Raw genomic sequence first — 16,270 nt, forward strand, 5'->3', positions numbered from 1 at the left:
CCTTGGTAAGCTTTCTGTGATCATCAGTAACGCTTGTGTCTGTGGCACAAGGTGATACAGCCTACAAGTCCCAGGAAGAACGCAGTTCAGTTTCTGGAAGTTTATCCTGAGGAGGTAATGAGACAAGAACACTAAACTGTCTTAACAAGGACAGTTGCTGACGTTTAATTGAAGTGGCTGAAATGCCCGTGAATAGGGAAACGCATGTATAAGAAAAACAGCTGTTTTAAAACATTTAGATCAATGAACTTCTGTCATTCCTTCACGATAACGGCATCATTGTACATGTAGTGCTTTGTAACCTGCTCTTTTTTGAGTTAACTGTATGTCGTGGAGAGCTTTCATTTTCATTTAATTTTTGTATTGTTAAATACACATATAGAAGAAAACATAAAAACGTATATTTTAAAGTACAGTGATAAAATATGAACTACAAAGCTTTGAAACTGGAACATCGCTGAAAACCTTGAGGTCCCAGACGTTATCCTCTCTGGCCCGGATCCTCCCCGGACCCGAGCTAACCACCCTCCTGACTTTAGTGCTATCCATTCTTTTGCCTTAGTTTATAGTGTTACCACTTAGGTATGTGTCCCTAGATACATGGTTTCATCTTAACTAGTTTTGAGCTTCGTATACATGGAGTTATACTATATGCATTGTACTGTCATTTGAATCTTCTGTTCAGCACCCTCTTCAAGAACTCATCAGTTGAATACGTTGATATGTGTGGCCCGAGTTGGTCATTTTCAAAACTGTAGCATTTTCCATTAGGAGTATATTATTGTGCATTTATCCATTTTCCTGACCGTGGCTATTTCAACTGTTTCCCGCTAGTGTCTGTTGGAAACAGTGCTGTAAGGAGTATTTTTATACCTGGTGCACAAATAAAAGAGTTCCTCTGGAGTAGGCAGCAGGAGACGAACTTGCTGGATAGTAGGATATGCAAATGTTTGTCCCCATTTACATTAAACCAGCACCCTGTGAGCATTCCTGCTTCTCTGCCTCCTTGTCAGCACTTGTTATCCTCAGATAACTTTGCTCATCTGGTAGGTGTGTAATAGCATCTCATTGCGCATTCTGCCGGTTTCTAAGAGGTGAGCAGCTTATGTTGTTTTTCTTGACCCTTCATATATAGATCTGTCACTTACTTATGCATCTCCCTTCTGAAGGTTCTTGGCCTACCCCACACTTAAAGGAACATTACCAAGTGGAATTATGGCTTCGACCTTGAAGGAGCTTACATACCTGGTCAGGAGACAAGAATATTCAGATCAAAGTAAGATCACATCTGTGAAAGGGTCTTGACCAGAGCCTTTAGTCACTGGCCCTTCAGGATCACTTGTGGAATTTTCCACTTTTTGGATTCTAAATACCATTCATGAAAAAAATCAAGTAGCAGAATAATGGACAAAGAAGGAGGTCAAAATAATTACTTCCATCCCCCGTAGATAAAATCTATTAGCAGTTTGCTTTGTTTTTAAGTGGCATTTGGATGTTTAAGACCAAGACTGCTGGGGACTTCGCTGGCAGTCCAGTGGTTATGACTTCGCCTTCCAGTACAGGGGGTGCGTGTTCGATCCCTGGTCGGGGGGACTAAGATCCCACACGCCTCGAGGCCAGAAAAGCAAAACAGGAGCCATGTTGTAACAAATTCAATAAAGCTTTAAAAACGGTCCACATCCCAAAAAAAATCTTAAAAAAAAAAAGACCAAGACTGCTTTAAATATCCAAAAAAAATTTTTGTTTTGTTTAAAGATTGCCACCCTGTTGTAAGAGAGGTGCCAGTTGCTCAGGGTTATTCTTCTGAGAGGTCCACCAACAGAGGGAGGCCCTCCTTCCTCATCACCAACTTGGGCGGCCTCTATAGCATAGGGGACTGTTGTGTTCCAGAGCTAACAAACAAGAACGATTTACACATGAAGGAAAACAGAAGTAAGAATGTTTGCACCAAGGGCCAGAGGTTCCTTGGCTGCAAACTAGACTTCCAAGGAACCTCTCAGGAAGGACTGATCATTCTGGAGGAGAGCAAAATATTTTAAATGGTTTCTGCCAACATACCTGAAAGTAACAGTTATTTCTTGACTTTAGCAATAAGAAGGTATTTGCAGTGGAGCTGGTACTAGCTACTTGCCAGAAGAAAGCTGTTCCCTCTGTGGGGTTAAGGTTGGGATGGCATAGGAACTACCTCCAAAGGAGAGAAGGGATCCCATTCCCGGGGAAAAGCACACCCCACAGGAGTTATGCAGGAATGGAGAACAGAGCAGAAGAGCACTCCATTAAGAAAACCCCCACGTAAATTAACTAACGGTGATTTCCAGACTGGAAACTTCATAGTTAGGGACCTTGTCTACACCTCCCACCACCGTGTCCCCAGCACCTACCCCAGTTACTGCCATAAAGCGGGCACTCAGTGAAGGAAGGTTGAATGCATGTGTTTCCTGCAGGGTTTGGTTTCTAGTTACACTGAGCTCAAGACACATATCCCTGCCTCTAGCTAGTCTGTCATCACGATTCCTGGCTCTTAACCATAATTTTGAAGTAGAAAATGCAAAGGAGCTTTCTAAGTGTTTCAGAACTCACCGCAAAGCAGTGAAACCAGAAATCAGACCTGCGGTGACTCTGAACTTCAATCAAGTCTTGAATTCTTCAATGAGCAGGACAAAACCCCAAAAGATCACAGGTCCAGACACTCAAACTGCAAAGTTTCTTGATGTGCTTGCCTTGATGTTAAGAATCTCCCTCTTTCGTTTTCTTCTTCAGATCTTTTCCTAATAACTACTGGGACAAGTTTGTAAAGAGAAAGGTATGCCTTGTTGGGGGGCGGGGCAGGGGGAGTAAATTCCATGACCTCCAAAGAAATGTAGATTGTTTTTTTAAGTTCTCCATATACAAACATGAATAAATGTAATGATGCTTTTATGATGGTATCTCGAGAAAAGTAAGCCACAGAAGGGGTTTTATATGAACGCATGTAGGTTTGGGGCTTAGTTCCTATACTCATCTGCCTTAATCAGCTTAACAAAATCACTGTTTTCTACACACTAGGTTTTTTCTCTCCTCCTAAATGATAGCTAGAGAAGCAGTTTTCACTTAATTGTCTTTATCGCTTCTGTTTTCTCTGGAGGTTATTTTTTTCTCTTTATTTTCCTTTTGCATTTTGACTCATGTCTTTATCAACCCCTTGGAAGAGCCCAGAGCATAACACAGCTCTGACGGCACTGGGGCTGGAGAAAACATTGGTGGTGATGCACGGCCTGAGCTCACCCTGTCCTCCTCTCTGCTTTAGGTGATCAACAAGTATGGAGATCTCTACGGAGCAGAACGCATTGCTGAACTCCTGGGGTTGGACAAAAATGCCCTCGACTTTAGCCCAGTAGGAGAGACCAAAGCAGAGGCAGCCTCCCTGGTGTCATGGTACAGAGCTTAGGAGTTAAATCCCAAAGTCTGGCTGACTAGACCCTTTATCTTTCCAGTCCTCTTCCCTGTGCTACAGGGAAAGCTCACAGTCATGTCTTCGCTGTCTTAGACCCTGGTCTCGCCTAAGTGTTTCTTCTAGGTTCTAAAATATGGGGGGGAGAGCACTGCTTTAAAAAAAATTGAAAGACTTATCAGCCTTTATGCCTAATAGAGCTGAAAGAGAAAGACTAATTAAAATTTCAGGGTGTGTGATTCAGCCACTCTCATTCTCATGGTGAACACATACAACTTGATAAACCTCAGAGCTGTATTTAGGTTATTAAACCCAAGAGAGAAAAAAATTCATTTTGTCCCCTTATTAAACACTTAACTAAATCTTGACATTTTTAAGTTTTGAAATGATTTGTTCCCCTTTAGGCTAAGTTCCATCGACATGAAGTACCATATCTGGAAGCTGGGAGTTGTTTTTACTGACAATGTAAGTATGGCATCTGGGAAAGCAAAATTCTGTGCCCCAAGTCCAGGGATGTCATTAGATGCCACAAAGAAACAAGCTATGGAGGCGGCTCAGGAAGATGCAGGGAGTGCTGGGCGAAGACAGAGGGCCCTAGGGTGCTGGGGGGACACTTCTCTCTTGTGCAGTAGTATGAGGCAGATGGGGCTTGACTTGGCAATTCTTGGGCCAGCTCAAAGCACCTCAGTCCCCTGAATGCCTGAAAAGCTGCTCAATTCCTTCCATTTCCACAGTCCTTTCTCTACCTCGCCTGGTACACGACCATGTCAGTCCTGGGCCACTACAACAACTTCTTCTTCGCTGCTCATCTGCTGGATATCGCGATGGGCTTCAAGACTCTGAGGACTATCCTGTCATCTGTCACTCACAATGGCAAACAGGTATGGGGTTTATACTGCTGCAGAACGGGAGGGACCTAGATATGGTTAGGAAAGAACTAGTGGGCTTCCCTGGTGGCGCATTCGCTGAGAACACTCCTGCCAACTCAGGGGACACAGGTTCGAGCCCTGGCCAGGGAGGATCCCACATGCCGCGGAGCAACTAAGCCCGTGTGCCACAACTACTGAGCCTAAGCTCTGGAGCCCGCGAGCCACAGCTGCTGGGTCCACGTGCCACAACTCCCGAGGCCCATGCACCTAGAGCCCGTGCTCTGCAACAAGAGAAGCCACCGCAATGAGAAGCCCATGCATCGCAAGCAAAAGTAGCCCCCGCTTGCATCAGTTAGAGAAGGCCCGCGTGCAGCCATGAAGACCCAATGCAGCCAAAAAAAAAAAAAAGGACCAATGACTTAGATATATATAGATCTATACATATATACAGCTATATGTGTACATAGGTAGACATATATAGCTATATATGTTATATACATGTATGTGTGCAATTTCTATATATACCTATATAGTCATTGCTCTACATCCAGTCTCATCAATATCTAGTCTGTCTTCTACAGAATTGTCAGGGTCAACCCCTTGATTAAAGTCCTCTAATGGCTCCTCCTGTGAACAAGTTCAAACTCCCTAGCATTTTATTCCTCATTAAGTGCAAATCCATGAATGAGACATGTTCCCTCACATCTCTAAATCTTTACAGGAGAAGGGAGAAAAGAAAGGAGTTAATATGTACGCAGCTTGGTACAGCCATTAGGGGAGACAGTATGGCAGTTCCTCAAAAAATTAAGTATAGAACTGCCATATGATCCAGCAGTTGCACTTCTGGGTATATGTATCTGAAGGAGATGAAATCGGTATCTCAAAGAGCTATCTATATTCCCATGTTCATAGCAGCATTATTCCCAATAGCCAAGATATGGAAACAACCTGTGTCCATCAGTGGATGAATGGATAAACAAAATTTGTTATGAACGTACAGAATATCATTCAGCCATTTAAAAAGAGGAAATTCTGCCTTTTGCAACAATATAGATGAGCCTAGAGGGCATTATGCTAAGAGAAACAAGCCAGACACAGAAAGACAAATACTGTATGGTGTCACTTATATGGGGAATCATAAAAAGGGCAAACTTCTAGAACCAGAGAGTAGAGCAGTAGTTACCAGGAGCTGGGTGTGTTGGGGGAAATGGGGAGCACTGGTCAAAGAGTACAAACTTTCAGTTATTAAATAAATTAGTTCCGGGGATCTAATGTAAAGCATGGTGGTTATAGTTAAAAACGCTGTATTGTATGCTTGAAGTTTGCTAAGAGAGTAGATCTTAAGTGTCCTCAGCACACACACACACACACACGCGGTAACCGTGTGAGGTGATGGATATGTTAATTAACTTGATCATGGTGATCATTTTATAATGTATGCATACATTAAATCGTCACATTGTACACCTTAAAAACTAAAAATTCCAACCAGAAAAAAAAGTCAGATTAACCTTTAACTGTTCTAAAATGAAAGGGTGCTAGATCATCAGGTATTACGATGGCTTATTTCTTCTGGGCTTCTGGTAGTGGCGCTGGTTTCTCAGTTGACACTAAAAAGAATGGAGGAAAGCTAGAGATAGAAATTTGCTGCCACAGACAAGAAGCTAAAGTTTGGGGAGGTAATAACAGAACCTGTGATATAGATGTTTGCTCAGAGAGTGGTAAATACTTCCTTATAGGTTCCTGGGAGAAAGGGCATTGTGTATTGTTTTTCCGTGTGTGTCTTGGGAAGTTTTATCCTATAAAGGTGGCATTTCCCTAAACGGGATTTATGGAATGCCAGTTCTACAATTTGTTCTTTTAGAATTCTTTTCTTCCCCTTTACTCAGAAAGTTCAAATTTTATTGATTCGGTTTAACGGCATTATACAAAACTGTACCTTAAATGAAAAGTTTAAACAATGAATTTCTTTTAATTAAAAAACAATTTTTATTGGAGTATAGCTGATTTACAATGTTGAATTAGTTTCAGGTGTACAGCAAATTGAATCAGTTATATGTATACATATATCCACTCTTTTTTTAGATTCTTTTCCCATTTAGGCCTTTAGAGAGTATTGAGTAGAGTTCCCTGTGCCATATAGTACGTCCTTATTAGCTATGTTTTATATATAGGAGTGTATATATGTCAATCCCAATATCCCAATTTATCCCTCACCCCCTTATCCCCTGGTAAGCATAAGTTTGTTTTCTACATCCGTGACTCTACTTCTGTTTTGTAAATAGGTTCATTTGTACCCATTGTTTTAGATTCCACATACGAGCAATATCATACGATATTCGTCTTTCTGTGTCTGACTTACTTCACTCAGTATGATAATCTCTAGGTCCATCCATGTTGCTGCAAATGGCATTATTTTGTTCTTTTTTTATGGCCGAGTAATATTCCATTGTATATATATGTGCCACATCTTCTTTACCCATTCCTCTGTTGATGGGCATTTAGGTTGCTTCCACGTCCTGGCTATTGTAAATAGCGCTGCATATTGGGGTGCGTGTCTCTTTTTGAATTATGGTCTTCTCTGGGTATATGCCTAGGAGTGGGATTGCTGGGTCATATGGTAATTCTGTTTTTAGTTTTTTAAGGAACCTCCATTACTGTTCTCCATAGTGGCTCTATCAATTTACAGTCCCACCAACAGTGTAGGAGGGTTCCCTTTTCTCCACGCCCTCTCCAGCATTTATTAAACAATGAATGTCTTATATGGGGGCTTGCCGACTAAACTCTGGCAAGATTGTTAAAAAAAAATGTGCCCAGTTTGTGCCGTGTGCTGGGCAACCACCCTATAACGTAAGTGTTACACTCACTTGAGAGAGAAGAGCACTGAGGCTCAGAGAGGCTAAGTAAGTATTTCACCCAAGAGCACACAGCTGCTAAGTGGCAGAACTTAGATTCAAGCCCATTTGTTCCTTGGTGCAAAGCCCACATTCTTTCTCTTTTTCGAAACCGGCTGCTTTCCGTGAGGTCTGCTATCCAAGGTTCAAATCACTGAATTCATTGTTCAAGAAGCTGCTGAATATGTCTGTTCTGGTACTTACCATGCCCACTCCCTTTTGTGTAGCAGCTTGAGGGCAAAGAAAGATTTTATGTTGTTGATCTTCACAGCTCCAGCCCAGCACCTAGTCCCCGGTAGAGGCCCGATGAGCAGGTCCTGTGTAGTCCTCATTTATTGTGCCTCTGAAAGCCGAGAAACAAACAGGCCCTATGACCCTGGCAAAGGTCCAAGGCAGGTTTCTTCATTATGAAAAATGTCACTTTGCTCAATCGTAATTCTTATAGTAACTTCAAAGCTGTGACAATTATCCAGTTCATGGTTAGTTATGAAATATTGTGATGTAGGGATGGATACCCGTGAGCCCAAGGAATCTGTGGTTTCTTTCTTTTTTAATTTTAAAAAATTTTTATTGAAGTATAGTTGATTTACAATGTGTGTTGATTTCTTCTGTACTGAAAAGTGACTCAGTTATACATATATATATATTTTTTTTTTTTTAATTTTTATTGAAGTATAGCTGATTTACAATGTTATATTAATTTCTTGTAGTTTCTTTAGAAGCAGCATTAGAACTTACGGTTACCAAAGCGGGGGAGGGAGGGATAAATCAGAAGTTCGGGATTAACATATACACACTACTATATATAAAATAGGTAAACGACAAGGACCTACTGTATGTAGCACAGGGAATTATACTCAATATTTTGTAACAAGCTAAATGGGAAAAGAATTTGAAAAAGAATAGATACATGTATATGTGTAACTGAATCACTACGCTGTACACCTGAAACTAACACAATATTGTAAATCAACTCTACTTCAATTAAATAAATAAGCAAATAAATAAAAGCAGCGTTAGAGTGAAAGCGACATCTTGAAGCCTTGGGTCACTGCTACCTCTGTGAAAAAACAAAGTAACCGTCCTCAGAGCACCGTCACTATTCTCATCCTTAAATCCCTGTGTAGTTCATATGCGCCCCGTGCAGTACCCCAGCTGTTAGTCTGCCCGGGCTGCCTTAACAAAATACTGAACACTGGGGGCTTAGACAACAGACGTTGATTTCCTCTCAGTTCTGGAGGCTGGAAGTCCAAGATCAAGGTGTGGGTAGCTTGGCGTGCAGCTGGCTGCCTCTTGCTGCTTTTTCACTTGATTATCCTTCGATGCGTACGGCTACCTGGTATCTCTCCTTCTGAGTCCTAACCTCCTCCTCTTGTAAGAACACCAGTCAGATTGAAGCAGGGCCCACCCTCATGGCCTCATTTTAATTAAATCACCTCTTTAAAGGCCCTATCTCCAAGTGCAGTCACCTTCAGAGGTACTGGGGGTTAGGGCTTCAACATATGAATTCCGGGGGAAACACAGTTTGTTCCATAACAGTCCAATCATTACTCTTTTCTCCCAATAAGCCTGTTTCTCTCTGTGATCTTGCTTTGCTTCGGCACCTGCTGTATGACAGCCTTCGTTCCAGACCCCTCATCTTTCCCCTTTCCTCTGTTTTCTTGGAGTCTCCCACCAACCTTTCAAGGTGGAGAAGACCCACCTCCTCTTCCCTCTCTCTCTCTCTCTCTCTGCTCCCAGTTGGTCCTGACTGTCGGTCTCCTGGCCGTGGTGGTTTACCTCTATACCGTGGTGGCGTTCAACTTCTTCCGCAAGTTCTACAACAAAAGTGAAGACGACGATGAGCCCGACATGAAGTGTGATGACATGATGACGGTGAGAATTCCCTGTAGGGTCACCTGGTGTGGCTGGGACAGAAGGGCTGTGGGCAGAGTGGTAGAGTGGAGACAGAGCAGGACAGAGATGAGAGTAGAACACCGATGTCTCATCCGAAAGGGAGGTGGGTCCTGGAAAGACAGAAGTGATGGAATAGACCGCTTGTCGGGGCCCAGGTGGAAAGAGAAGCACACAGCTAAGCGGATCACCATCCATCCACATCTGTGTGTGGCGAAGACGCGAGTTACCCGTGTCTGTACCTCATGGAAGTCAAACTCTGATTCTTTGCCTCTGAGAGCTAGGAGCAAAGTCCCATGAATCTGGTGCTCCGTTTATTTCAGCAAGCCAGTGGGGCTTGTCTCAGAACAGCCATGTCGTCTGAAAAATGTCACAGCAGCGGGATTGGGTCAGGGCGGGGCTGGGGCTCCTGCGGGCATAGAAGGGCACAGCGCAGGGTGAGCCAGCACAGCTGCAGTAGCATCTCTAGACGCTTATCATGACCAGATTTCAGGAGAAGAATGTGTGTATCAGAGACAGGTGACAGTACACTGTCCCCCTGCCCCCGCCTGTGGTCGTTTCTCCAGAAAATAGATACGATTTTTGGCTAAAAACTCTCCGTGAGTTTTCTTGGGGCAAGCAGCCCATGAGACAGCAACACTACAGGCACAAGAGCAACCGTATGACCAGCGTGGGCTCCGTGCTGCCACTGGCTTTTGATTTACCAGCCATAAGACTGCCTCCACACTCCCATCCCGAAGCCATCACTGCCGGTCAGGAGGAGAGACAGAGGGCAGCCTGCTCTGTGAGCCCTGGCCCAGGAGCCTACCTGGAGCACACGGGCACTTGGGAGGAGATTCTGCGGGGAGCCCCGCCCTCCCGGGTGCGCGGAGGATGCCAAGTAGGGGAGGCCTCTTCCCGGAGGCTGTAGCCCGGCCCCAAGTCCAGGCTGGCACTTGAAAATTAAGTGAGAGAAAACTCGTATCTGGCATAGGCCATCCTCACTCATCAGGGCAGAAAGTTCTTTTAACTTATACACACCTAGAGTGAATTCTCACGTGTGTGTCAAAGAGTTCAAAACTGTTTTTAAGAAAAGAGCAAAAAACACCTTTTAAAGGCTACGTGGAACAGCAGTCTTTCCACCTTTATAGACAGCAACCTGACCAGAGGGTGGAGAGGACAGAGTTAGCAGCATGAATGTGTTATTGTGAAGAGTACCCTTCTCCTGCCTCAGGGCTGTCATGTTTTGATCTTATTACATGAATGATCTGATCATCTCTGTAAAAACAAACAAAACTCTGCGCCTTTTACCTGAATCGCCATCATTTTTCTTCTCTAGTGTTACCTGTTCCACATGTACGTGGGAGTGAGAGCTGGAGGTGGCATTGGCGATGAAATTGAAGACCCCGCTGGGGACCCGTACGAAATGTACCGCATCGTCTTTGACATTACATTCTTCTTCTTTGTCATTGTCATCCTGCTGGCCATCATCCAAGGTATGCTTGCCAGTTATGTCGTCTGCATGGGGCTCAGTCAATTTGATTCTCTTTGCCTTTCTGAACCTGACTTAACTGTTTTATGTAAAGAGGTTTATGCATTCGCTTACCTGTTAATTCAACAGACTTTTTTTTTTTTTTTTTTTTGCGGTACACGGGGCTCTCAGCGCTGTGGAGCACAGGCTCCGGACGCGCAGGCCCAGTGGCCATGGCCCACGGGCCCAGCCGCTCCGCGGCATGTGGGATCTTCCCGGACCGGGGCACGAACCCGCGTCCCCTGCATCGGCAGGCGGACTCTCAACCACCGCGCCACCAGGGAAGCCCCAACAGACATCTCTTGAACGTCTACTGTATATAAAGGCAAACATACACCCAGGCACTGATACAGGAAACTTGAGCATCCTTACAGAGGACTCCCCTCGCCCACTCCTTCATTACCCACTCTGAGTTGATCATTTCTGTCTCATTGTGCTTCCTAAATATCTCCATTGGCTAGTGTTGCCCCACATCCTCATGATTCCTGCCCTGATCATTTTCCTCCCACGCAATGGGGTGGGAAGCAGCAGGAGGAGGATCTGTGAGAGTGTGACATGTGTTTTCCTTCCTTGCGGGGAGAGGTAGTGGTATTTTGGTCAGTAGCTTGTCAGGAATTAGAGAAAGAGGGTGATGAATTTAGTTTGAGTCATGCCGAGCTGAGGTACTATGAGACCTCGTGCAGGCGTTGAGGGCTAATAAGCAGTTAACTGTAATGGGTCTTTCAAGAGACAAGTCAGGAATGGAAGAGGATAGAAATATTACATTCAATTAGGACACACAAGACAAACATTAACGAATACAAAAATAAAAGAAATGGGATCCATTGGTGGTGGTGGTCAAAGATGTAGGCGTAGAGACTTCCCAGAAGGAAAAGCAAAGAAATTGAGGAGGAGCCCTGACTGATACATCTCAGTGCCTCAGGGACTAGAAGAGGAAGAGCCGATAAGGAAGACAGAAAGGGAACAGCCAAGCAAAATAGTAGGACAAGGAAGGAAGGACAAGAAAGAGAGTCCAGGAGGAGTGAATAGTTAGCGTCAAATACTGCTGAGAGGTGTTGTAAGAGGAACCATGAGAAATCATTAGCCAGGACTCAGCATTTGAAAACACAAGTGTTTTTCCTAATTTTGATTTAATTGTATCATTCAGCTTTATAATTCATTCTTTAACATCTTTATTGGAGTATAATTGCTTTACAATGGTGTGTCAGTTTCTGCTTTATAACAAAGTGAATCAGTTATACATATGTTCCCATATGTCTTGCGTCTCCCTCCCTCCCTCCCTATCCCACCCCTCTAGGCGGTCACAAAGCGCCGAGCTGATCTCCCTGTGCTATGCGGCTGCTTCCCACTAGCTATCTATTTTATATTTGGTAGTGTATATATGTCCATGCCTCTCTCTCACTTTGTCACAGCTCACCCTTCCCCCTCCCCATATCCTCAAGTCCATTCTCTAGTAGGTCTGTGTCTTTATTCCTGTCTTACCCCTAGGTTCTTCATGACATTTTTTTTTTCTTAAATTCCGTATATATGTGTTAGCATACGGTATTTGTCTTTCCCTTTCTGACTTACTTCACTCTGTATGACAGACTCTAGGTCCATCCACCTCACTACAAATAACTCAATTTCGTTTCTTTTTATGGCTGAGTAATATTCCACATTTTTTTTTTAACAAAACATAATAGCCTCTGCCATTCATCTGTCATTCCTCTGCCCTGCCTAAACAGGTTATTTGAAGTGTTTTGTTTGTCTTTGTATTTAAAATTCCAGGTCTTATTATTGATGCTTTTGGGGAGCTGAGAGACCAGCAGGAACAAGTACGAGAGGATATGGAGGTACCATTCTACTAAATCCCAACTTGATTTCCGTTATCTCACAGCACATGGATTTTTTAAACAGTAGGTTCTACTCTTATTTAAGGCCAGCCCTAGGCAAAATTACCAACCATGATTGTTTTCCAAGCCTGTCCTCTTCTCCGGGCCCATCTACCAGCTTTGGGCATTTCTTCTGCTCCACCCTCTGTGCTCTGTACCCTACCACCACCCCACCACCCCCACCTGCTGCCTCCGCCATGCCCCAGGCTTAGGAAGGAGCAAGTACCCTCCACTAGGTAGAAGCTAGGTATGTGACACTCTGGAGAAGACGACTAACAAACAGCCTAAAGCATGAAAGAGAGAAACATATTTTAGTGTCTCTCAATTCAAGCAGAGATCCTCACCCTTTTGCTACCTGCCTGTAATGTCACGCCTACTCATGCCTTTTCTCCCTGTTATTCTTCTTAGACTAAATGTTTCATCTGTGGGATCGGCAATGACTACTTTGACACGACCCCTCATGGTTTTGAAACACACACCTTACAAGAGCACAACTTAGCCAACTACTTGTGAGTATCCTTGGTCAGCAAAGGTGATGGGGAACAGTGAGTAAAATACAGTTACGTCACGTAGTTCACGCTCTGCCACTGCCTTTTCCTCCTTGGTCTCTGGAAAGTAGAGGCAATTAGGAAAGAACTTGCAGGATTCCCCATGAGCCCGTGTCTTTGTCCATATGCCCTGCCCCTCCCCTGCTCTGATTGGTAGATGTGCACTGCAGACTGTTTCTGCTCCAAGCAAATGTCAGCCCCTCAACCTGGAATTAGATCCCATCCCTTCTCAATCAAGGTCATATTAACTCCAGCAATTTTCCTCTCTGCTGAATTTTTCCTATCACCATATAATACTTTTTAATCCTAAACAAAGAAAAAAGGCTGTGACCCCACTTTTCCTTCCAGCTGTTGCCCTGCTTCTTCCTTCCCTTCCAGCAAAACTGGAAAAGTGTGCATGTTCAGGGTCTCCAATCTCTCTCGTCCTACTCTCCTTTGAACCCCCCCTCCAGTCAGGCCTTCCTCTCAACCAATTCATATTTGCTCTTGTCAAGGCGGCCCGTCACCTGCGTGCTGCTGAATTCCAGGGCAACTGAGTGAGAGTAAATATTTTTACTTTTCCATAACGTATCTTTGAGACACACAAAATTTCAATTCTATATTCTTATAAGATGATAAATTGGCCTACTAAGAATTATATGGTAAGAGTTTTGGTTACCATTTTATTGTTTACCTTAGGACTTTTTAAAAAAACAAGAAAATGGTAGCCAAAATTCTTCCTCACAAGTGATCTTAGCTCAAGGTTTAAGGACCTCTCCTCACAAAAAGGCTAATTTTGAGATAAATGTATATTATTATTAGAAGATGATGGCGTATGTTGTCATGCCACGTTTCCCCTATTCTGAAAGGTACAGGAGTCAGCATGATGCTGAACAATTTAATCCTCTCTCCAGCTCACCTGACTTTGGTTTTCTAACCAAAGAATCTAATACTGTCTTTTTCTCAGTTGTTAAACCTTTGTTCCTCGTTCCAGGTTCTTCCTGATGTATTTGATTAATAAAGATGAAACAGAGCACACAGGTCAGGTGAGAAACACCTTAAGATAGAGCTTCCCCTTTCTACGTCAAGCCTCAGTAGAGCACAGGATATCTGAAATAGAGAGGTGACCCCCATTTGTCTCTTCTGTGCGTTTTCCCACTGCTTCCTGCATTGTTCCACCATCTCTTTGGGACTTAACAAGCCAAAATTCTAAGGCAACTCCCATCTATTCCAAAAGGCCCCCTTGGTTATCCTTCCCAGCAAACACTGACATTTTCTAAATCCTTATAGTTGCTGCTTCAGGGCAGAATAGCTGGAGGTGGGGAGAACGTTACAGAGAAAAAGACAATGCAAAGCTGAGTGGGTGGCTCCAACAAAGAGCAGGAGAGTCGGAGTAAAATGGTGAGACGACAGCCTAAGAAAGATAACGACCTCCTGTGTGGGTGACACAGGGATGCGGAGGTGTGGGTGTGACAGGGTGCGTGAAAGTATGTGTCAGAGGGATTCTGTGACTAAGTATGAAAAAGAAGTGTAAAGATAGAGAATAGGGGAGGAAAAGGTAGCTTACCAAATATTCAGACATCATTGGATTCGTATATTCTGCCTTCTACCAGTTACAAATGGCATGGAGTCAACCCTCTGCTAAATCTTTAAGTATTTTTAGTGGCGATCATCGAGTTGGTTTCACTGTGGGGTTTTTGTTTGTTTTGGTAGGGGGGTGGTCAGAGGAAGGGAGAAAAGAAGGGAGAAACTTCTTGCTCCCAAAACAGCCTGAGCTGGGAACAGTGCAAGAAAGAATGTACCAGTTGGGCCTCATATTTATCCACATCAGTATTCCCAAAGGGAGACATATAGAGGGAAAATAAATTGGGTTCCAGCTTACTGTGGTTTATAAAGAAGTCTCCTTTGTTCCCGTTATTTCAGGAATCTTATGTCTGGAAGATGTACCAAGAAAGGTGTTGGGATTTCTTCCCTGCTGGTGACTGCTTCCGGAAACAGTACGAAGATCAGCTTGGATAAATGGGAATGAAAGAAGCCTCCACCATTCTGGACGGTCAATAAAATCCTTCTCTTAACAGTTCTGCAACACATTTGAAAAGTGACATTTCCTAAATGCCTCCCTTACAAGGAAGTGTTTGTTACACATCTGTGATATTTTGGAATTGATTTGGCTTTTTGTATCTAATGGACGTACACTGTGCGAGATAACCTGTCAAAAGTGTTGAAAGAAAAAAAGAGTACGGCACAGCTTCAAGGAAGCTCTAGTTGAAAGCCTTCAGGTTTCTCAGTTCTAACTAGTTCGTTGGGATGGCACCACTGAGGGAAGGGCGAGAGAAGCAGGAAGTTTGGCATGCATAATACCTGGAATTTTAAACACTTGAATTCCACATGATGGTACTCCACTAGTGACTCATGGTCTGAGCTACAAAAAAAATCATTTTAAAACTGCAGTCTAATTTTTCCCATGGTACTTGCTAGTGAATGTATCCAGAATCAGCTTGAAAAGCTTTAAGCAGTTAAAGAAATAGAAACAAACAAACAAACCGCCACTTTGTCGACACTGAAATATCGAGTAAGTGCCTTACAAAACCTCTTTAGATATAGCTATGCAAGTTTTTTACATTTATGTTCGAGACGGACAGTTCCATTAATTAGTTGTGTGGATCTTCTGTCTTACTTTATGAAACTGCACTCAAAGGTTATTCATATGATTTTTTTTTTTTCCAGTAACAGCTTGTCAACTGCTGTTATTAGAGAAAAAATGTACTGTACTGAAAACTCAGAAAAAAATCTCAATCTTATGCCAAATAGAGTAACGCTTTATGGCCTCCCTTGTAAGTAGTGGAGCTGCTCTGTTTAGGTGAATCTCCTTAAATAAAATGAAGTGCCCACTGCAATAAAGTCATAATCACCAATTCATGGTTTGGCCTCTTGGAACGCACCCTTTCTGGATGATTTACAACCACCCTGTGGTGCTGGGAAAAGGGACAGGAGACTAACAAACAGCCCACGGCTCCCCGCACAAGAAAGAAAGGAAGAAAAAAAATCCACAAACCAGCGTTTGTTTATTGTGGCCAAATGCATGCCTGGTTGCTTAGCTCTCTTTATCAGCAGCACCTGCTATGCTGTAAAAATTGAGAGGAAGAAACTGGACACAAGGGCCGTAACATCTCCTGCCCTTAAGAAATCTATTCAATGACCAAGCCAGAGAACAAATGCAGCGAGCCTCTTACTGTCTCATTTCGGATTTGTGGAACATGGGGGAGGTAGGCGTCT

General features: G+C 43.4%; 1 protein-coding gene across 2 annotated transcripts in view; it reads left to right on the forward strand.

Annotated features, from left to right (window-relative positions):
- Window positions 1–15,910, forward strand: part of RYR3 (ryanodine receptor 3) — a 563,985-nt gene extending 548,075 nt beyond the window's left edge. For both annotated transcript variants that reach the window (XM_029237020.1, XM_029237021.1), the window contains 10 exons: window positions 2,761–2,803; window positions 3,287–3,414; window positions 3,835–3,895; window positions 4,165–4,311; window positions 8,934–9,068; window positions 10,405–10,561; window positions 12,364–12,428; window positions 12,876–12,976; window positions 13,989–14,040; window positions 14,918–15,910. In XM_029237020.1, coding sequence (XP_029092853.1) covers window positions 2,761–2,803; window positions 3,287–3,414; window positions 3,835–3,895; window positions 4,165–4,311; window positions 8,934–9,068; window positions 10,405–10,561; window positions 12,364–12,428; window positions 12,876–12,976; window positions 13,989–14,040; window positions 14,918–15,013 — 985 coding nt within the window. In that variant the 3' untranslated portion in view covers window positions 15,014–15,910. The remainder of the gene's footprint in view (window positions 1–2,760; window positions 2,804–3,286; window positions 3,415–3,834; window positions 3,896–4,164; window positions 4,312–8,933; window positions 9,069–10,404; window positions 10,562–12,363; window positions 12,429–12,875; window positions 12,977–13,988; window positions 14,041–14,917) is intronic.
- Window positions 15,911–16,270: the final 360 nt, after the last annotated feature.

Source organism: Monodon monoceros, unplaced genomic scaffold (assembly GCF_005190385.1).
Source record: "Monodon monoceros isolate NGI ecotype Baffin Bay Population unplaced genomic scaffold, NGI_Narwhal_1 Super_Scaffold_21, whole genome shotgun sequence".
In the NCBI taxonomy this organism is placed as follows: Eukaryota; Metazoa; Chordata; class Mammalia; order Artiodactyla; family Monodontidae; genus Monodon; species Monodon monoceros.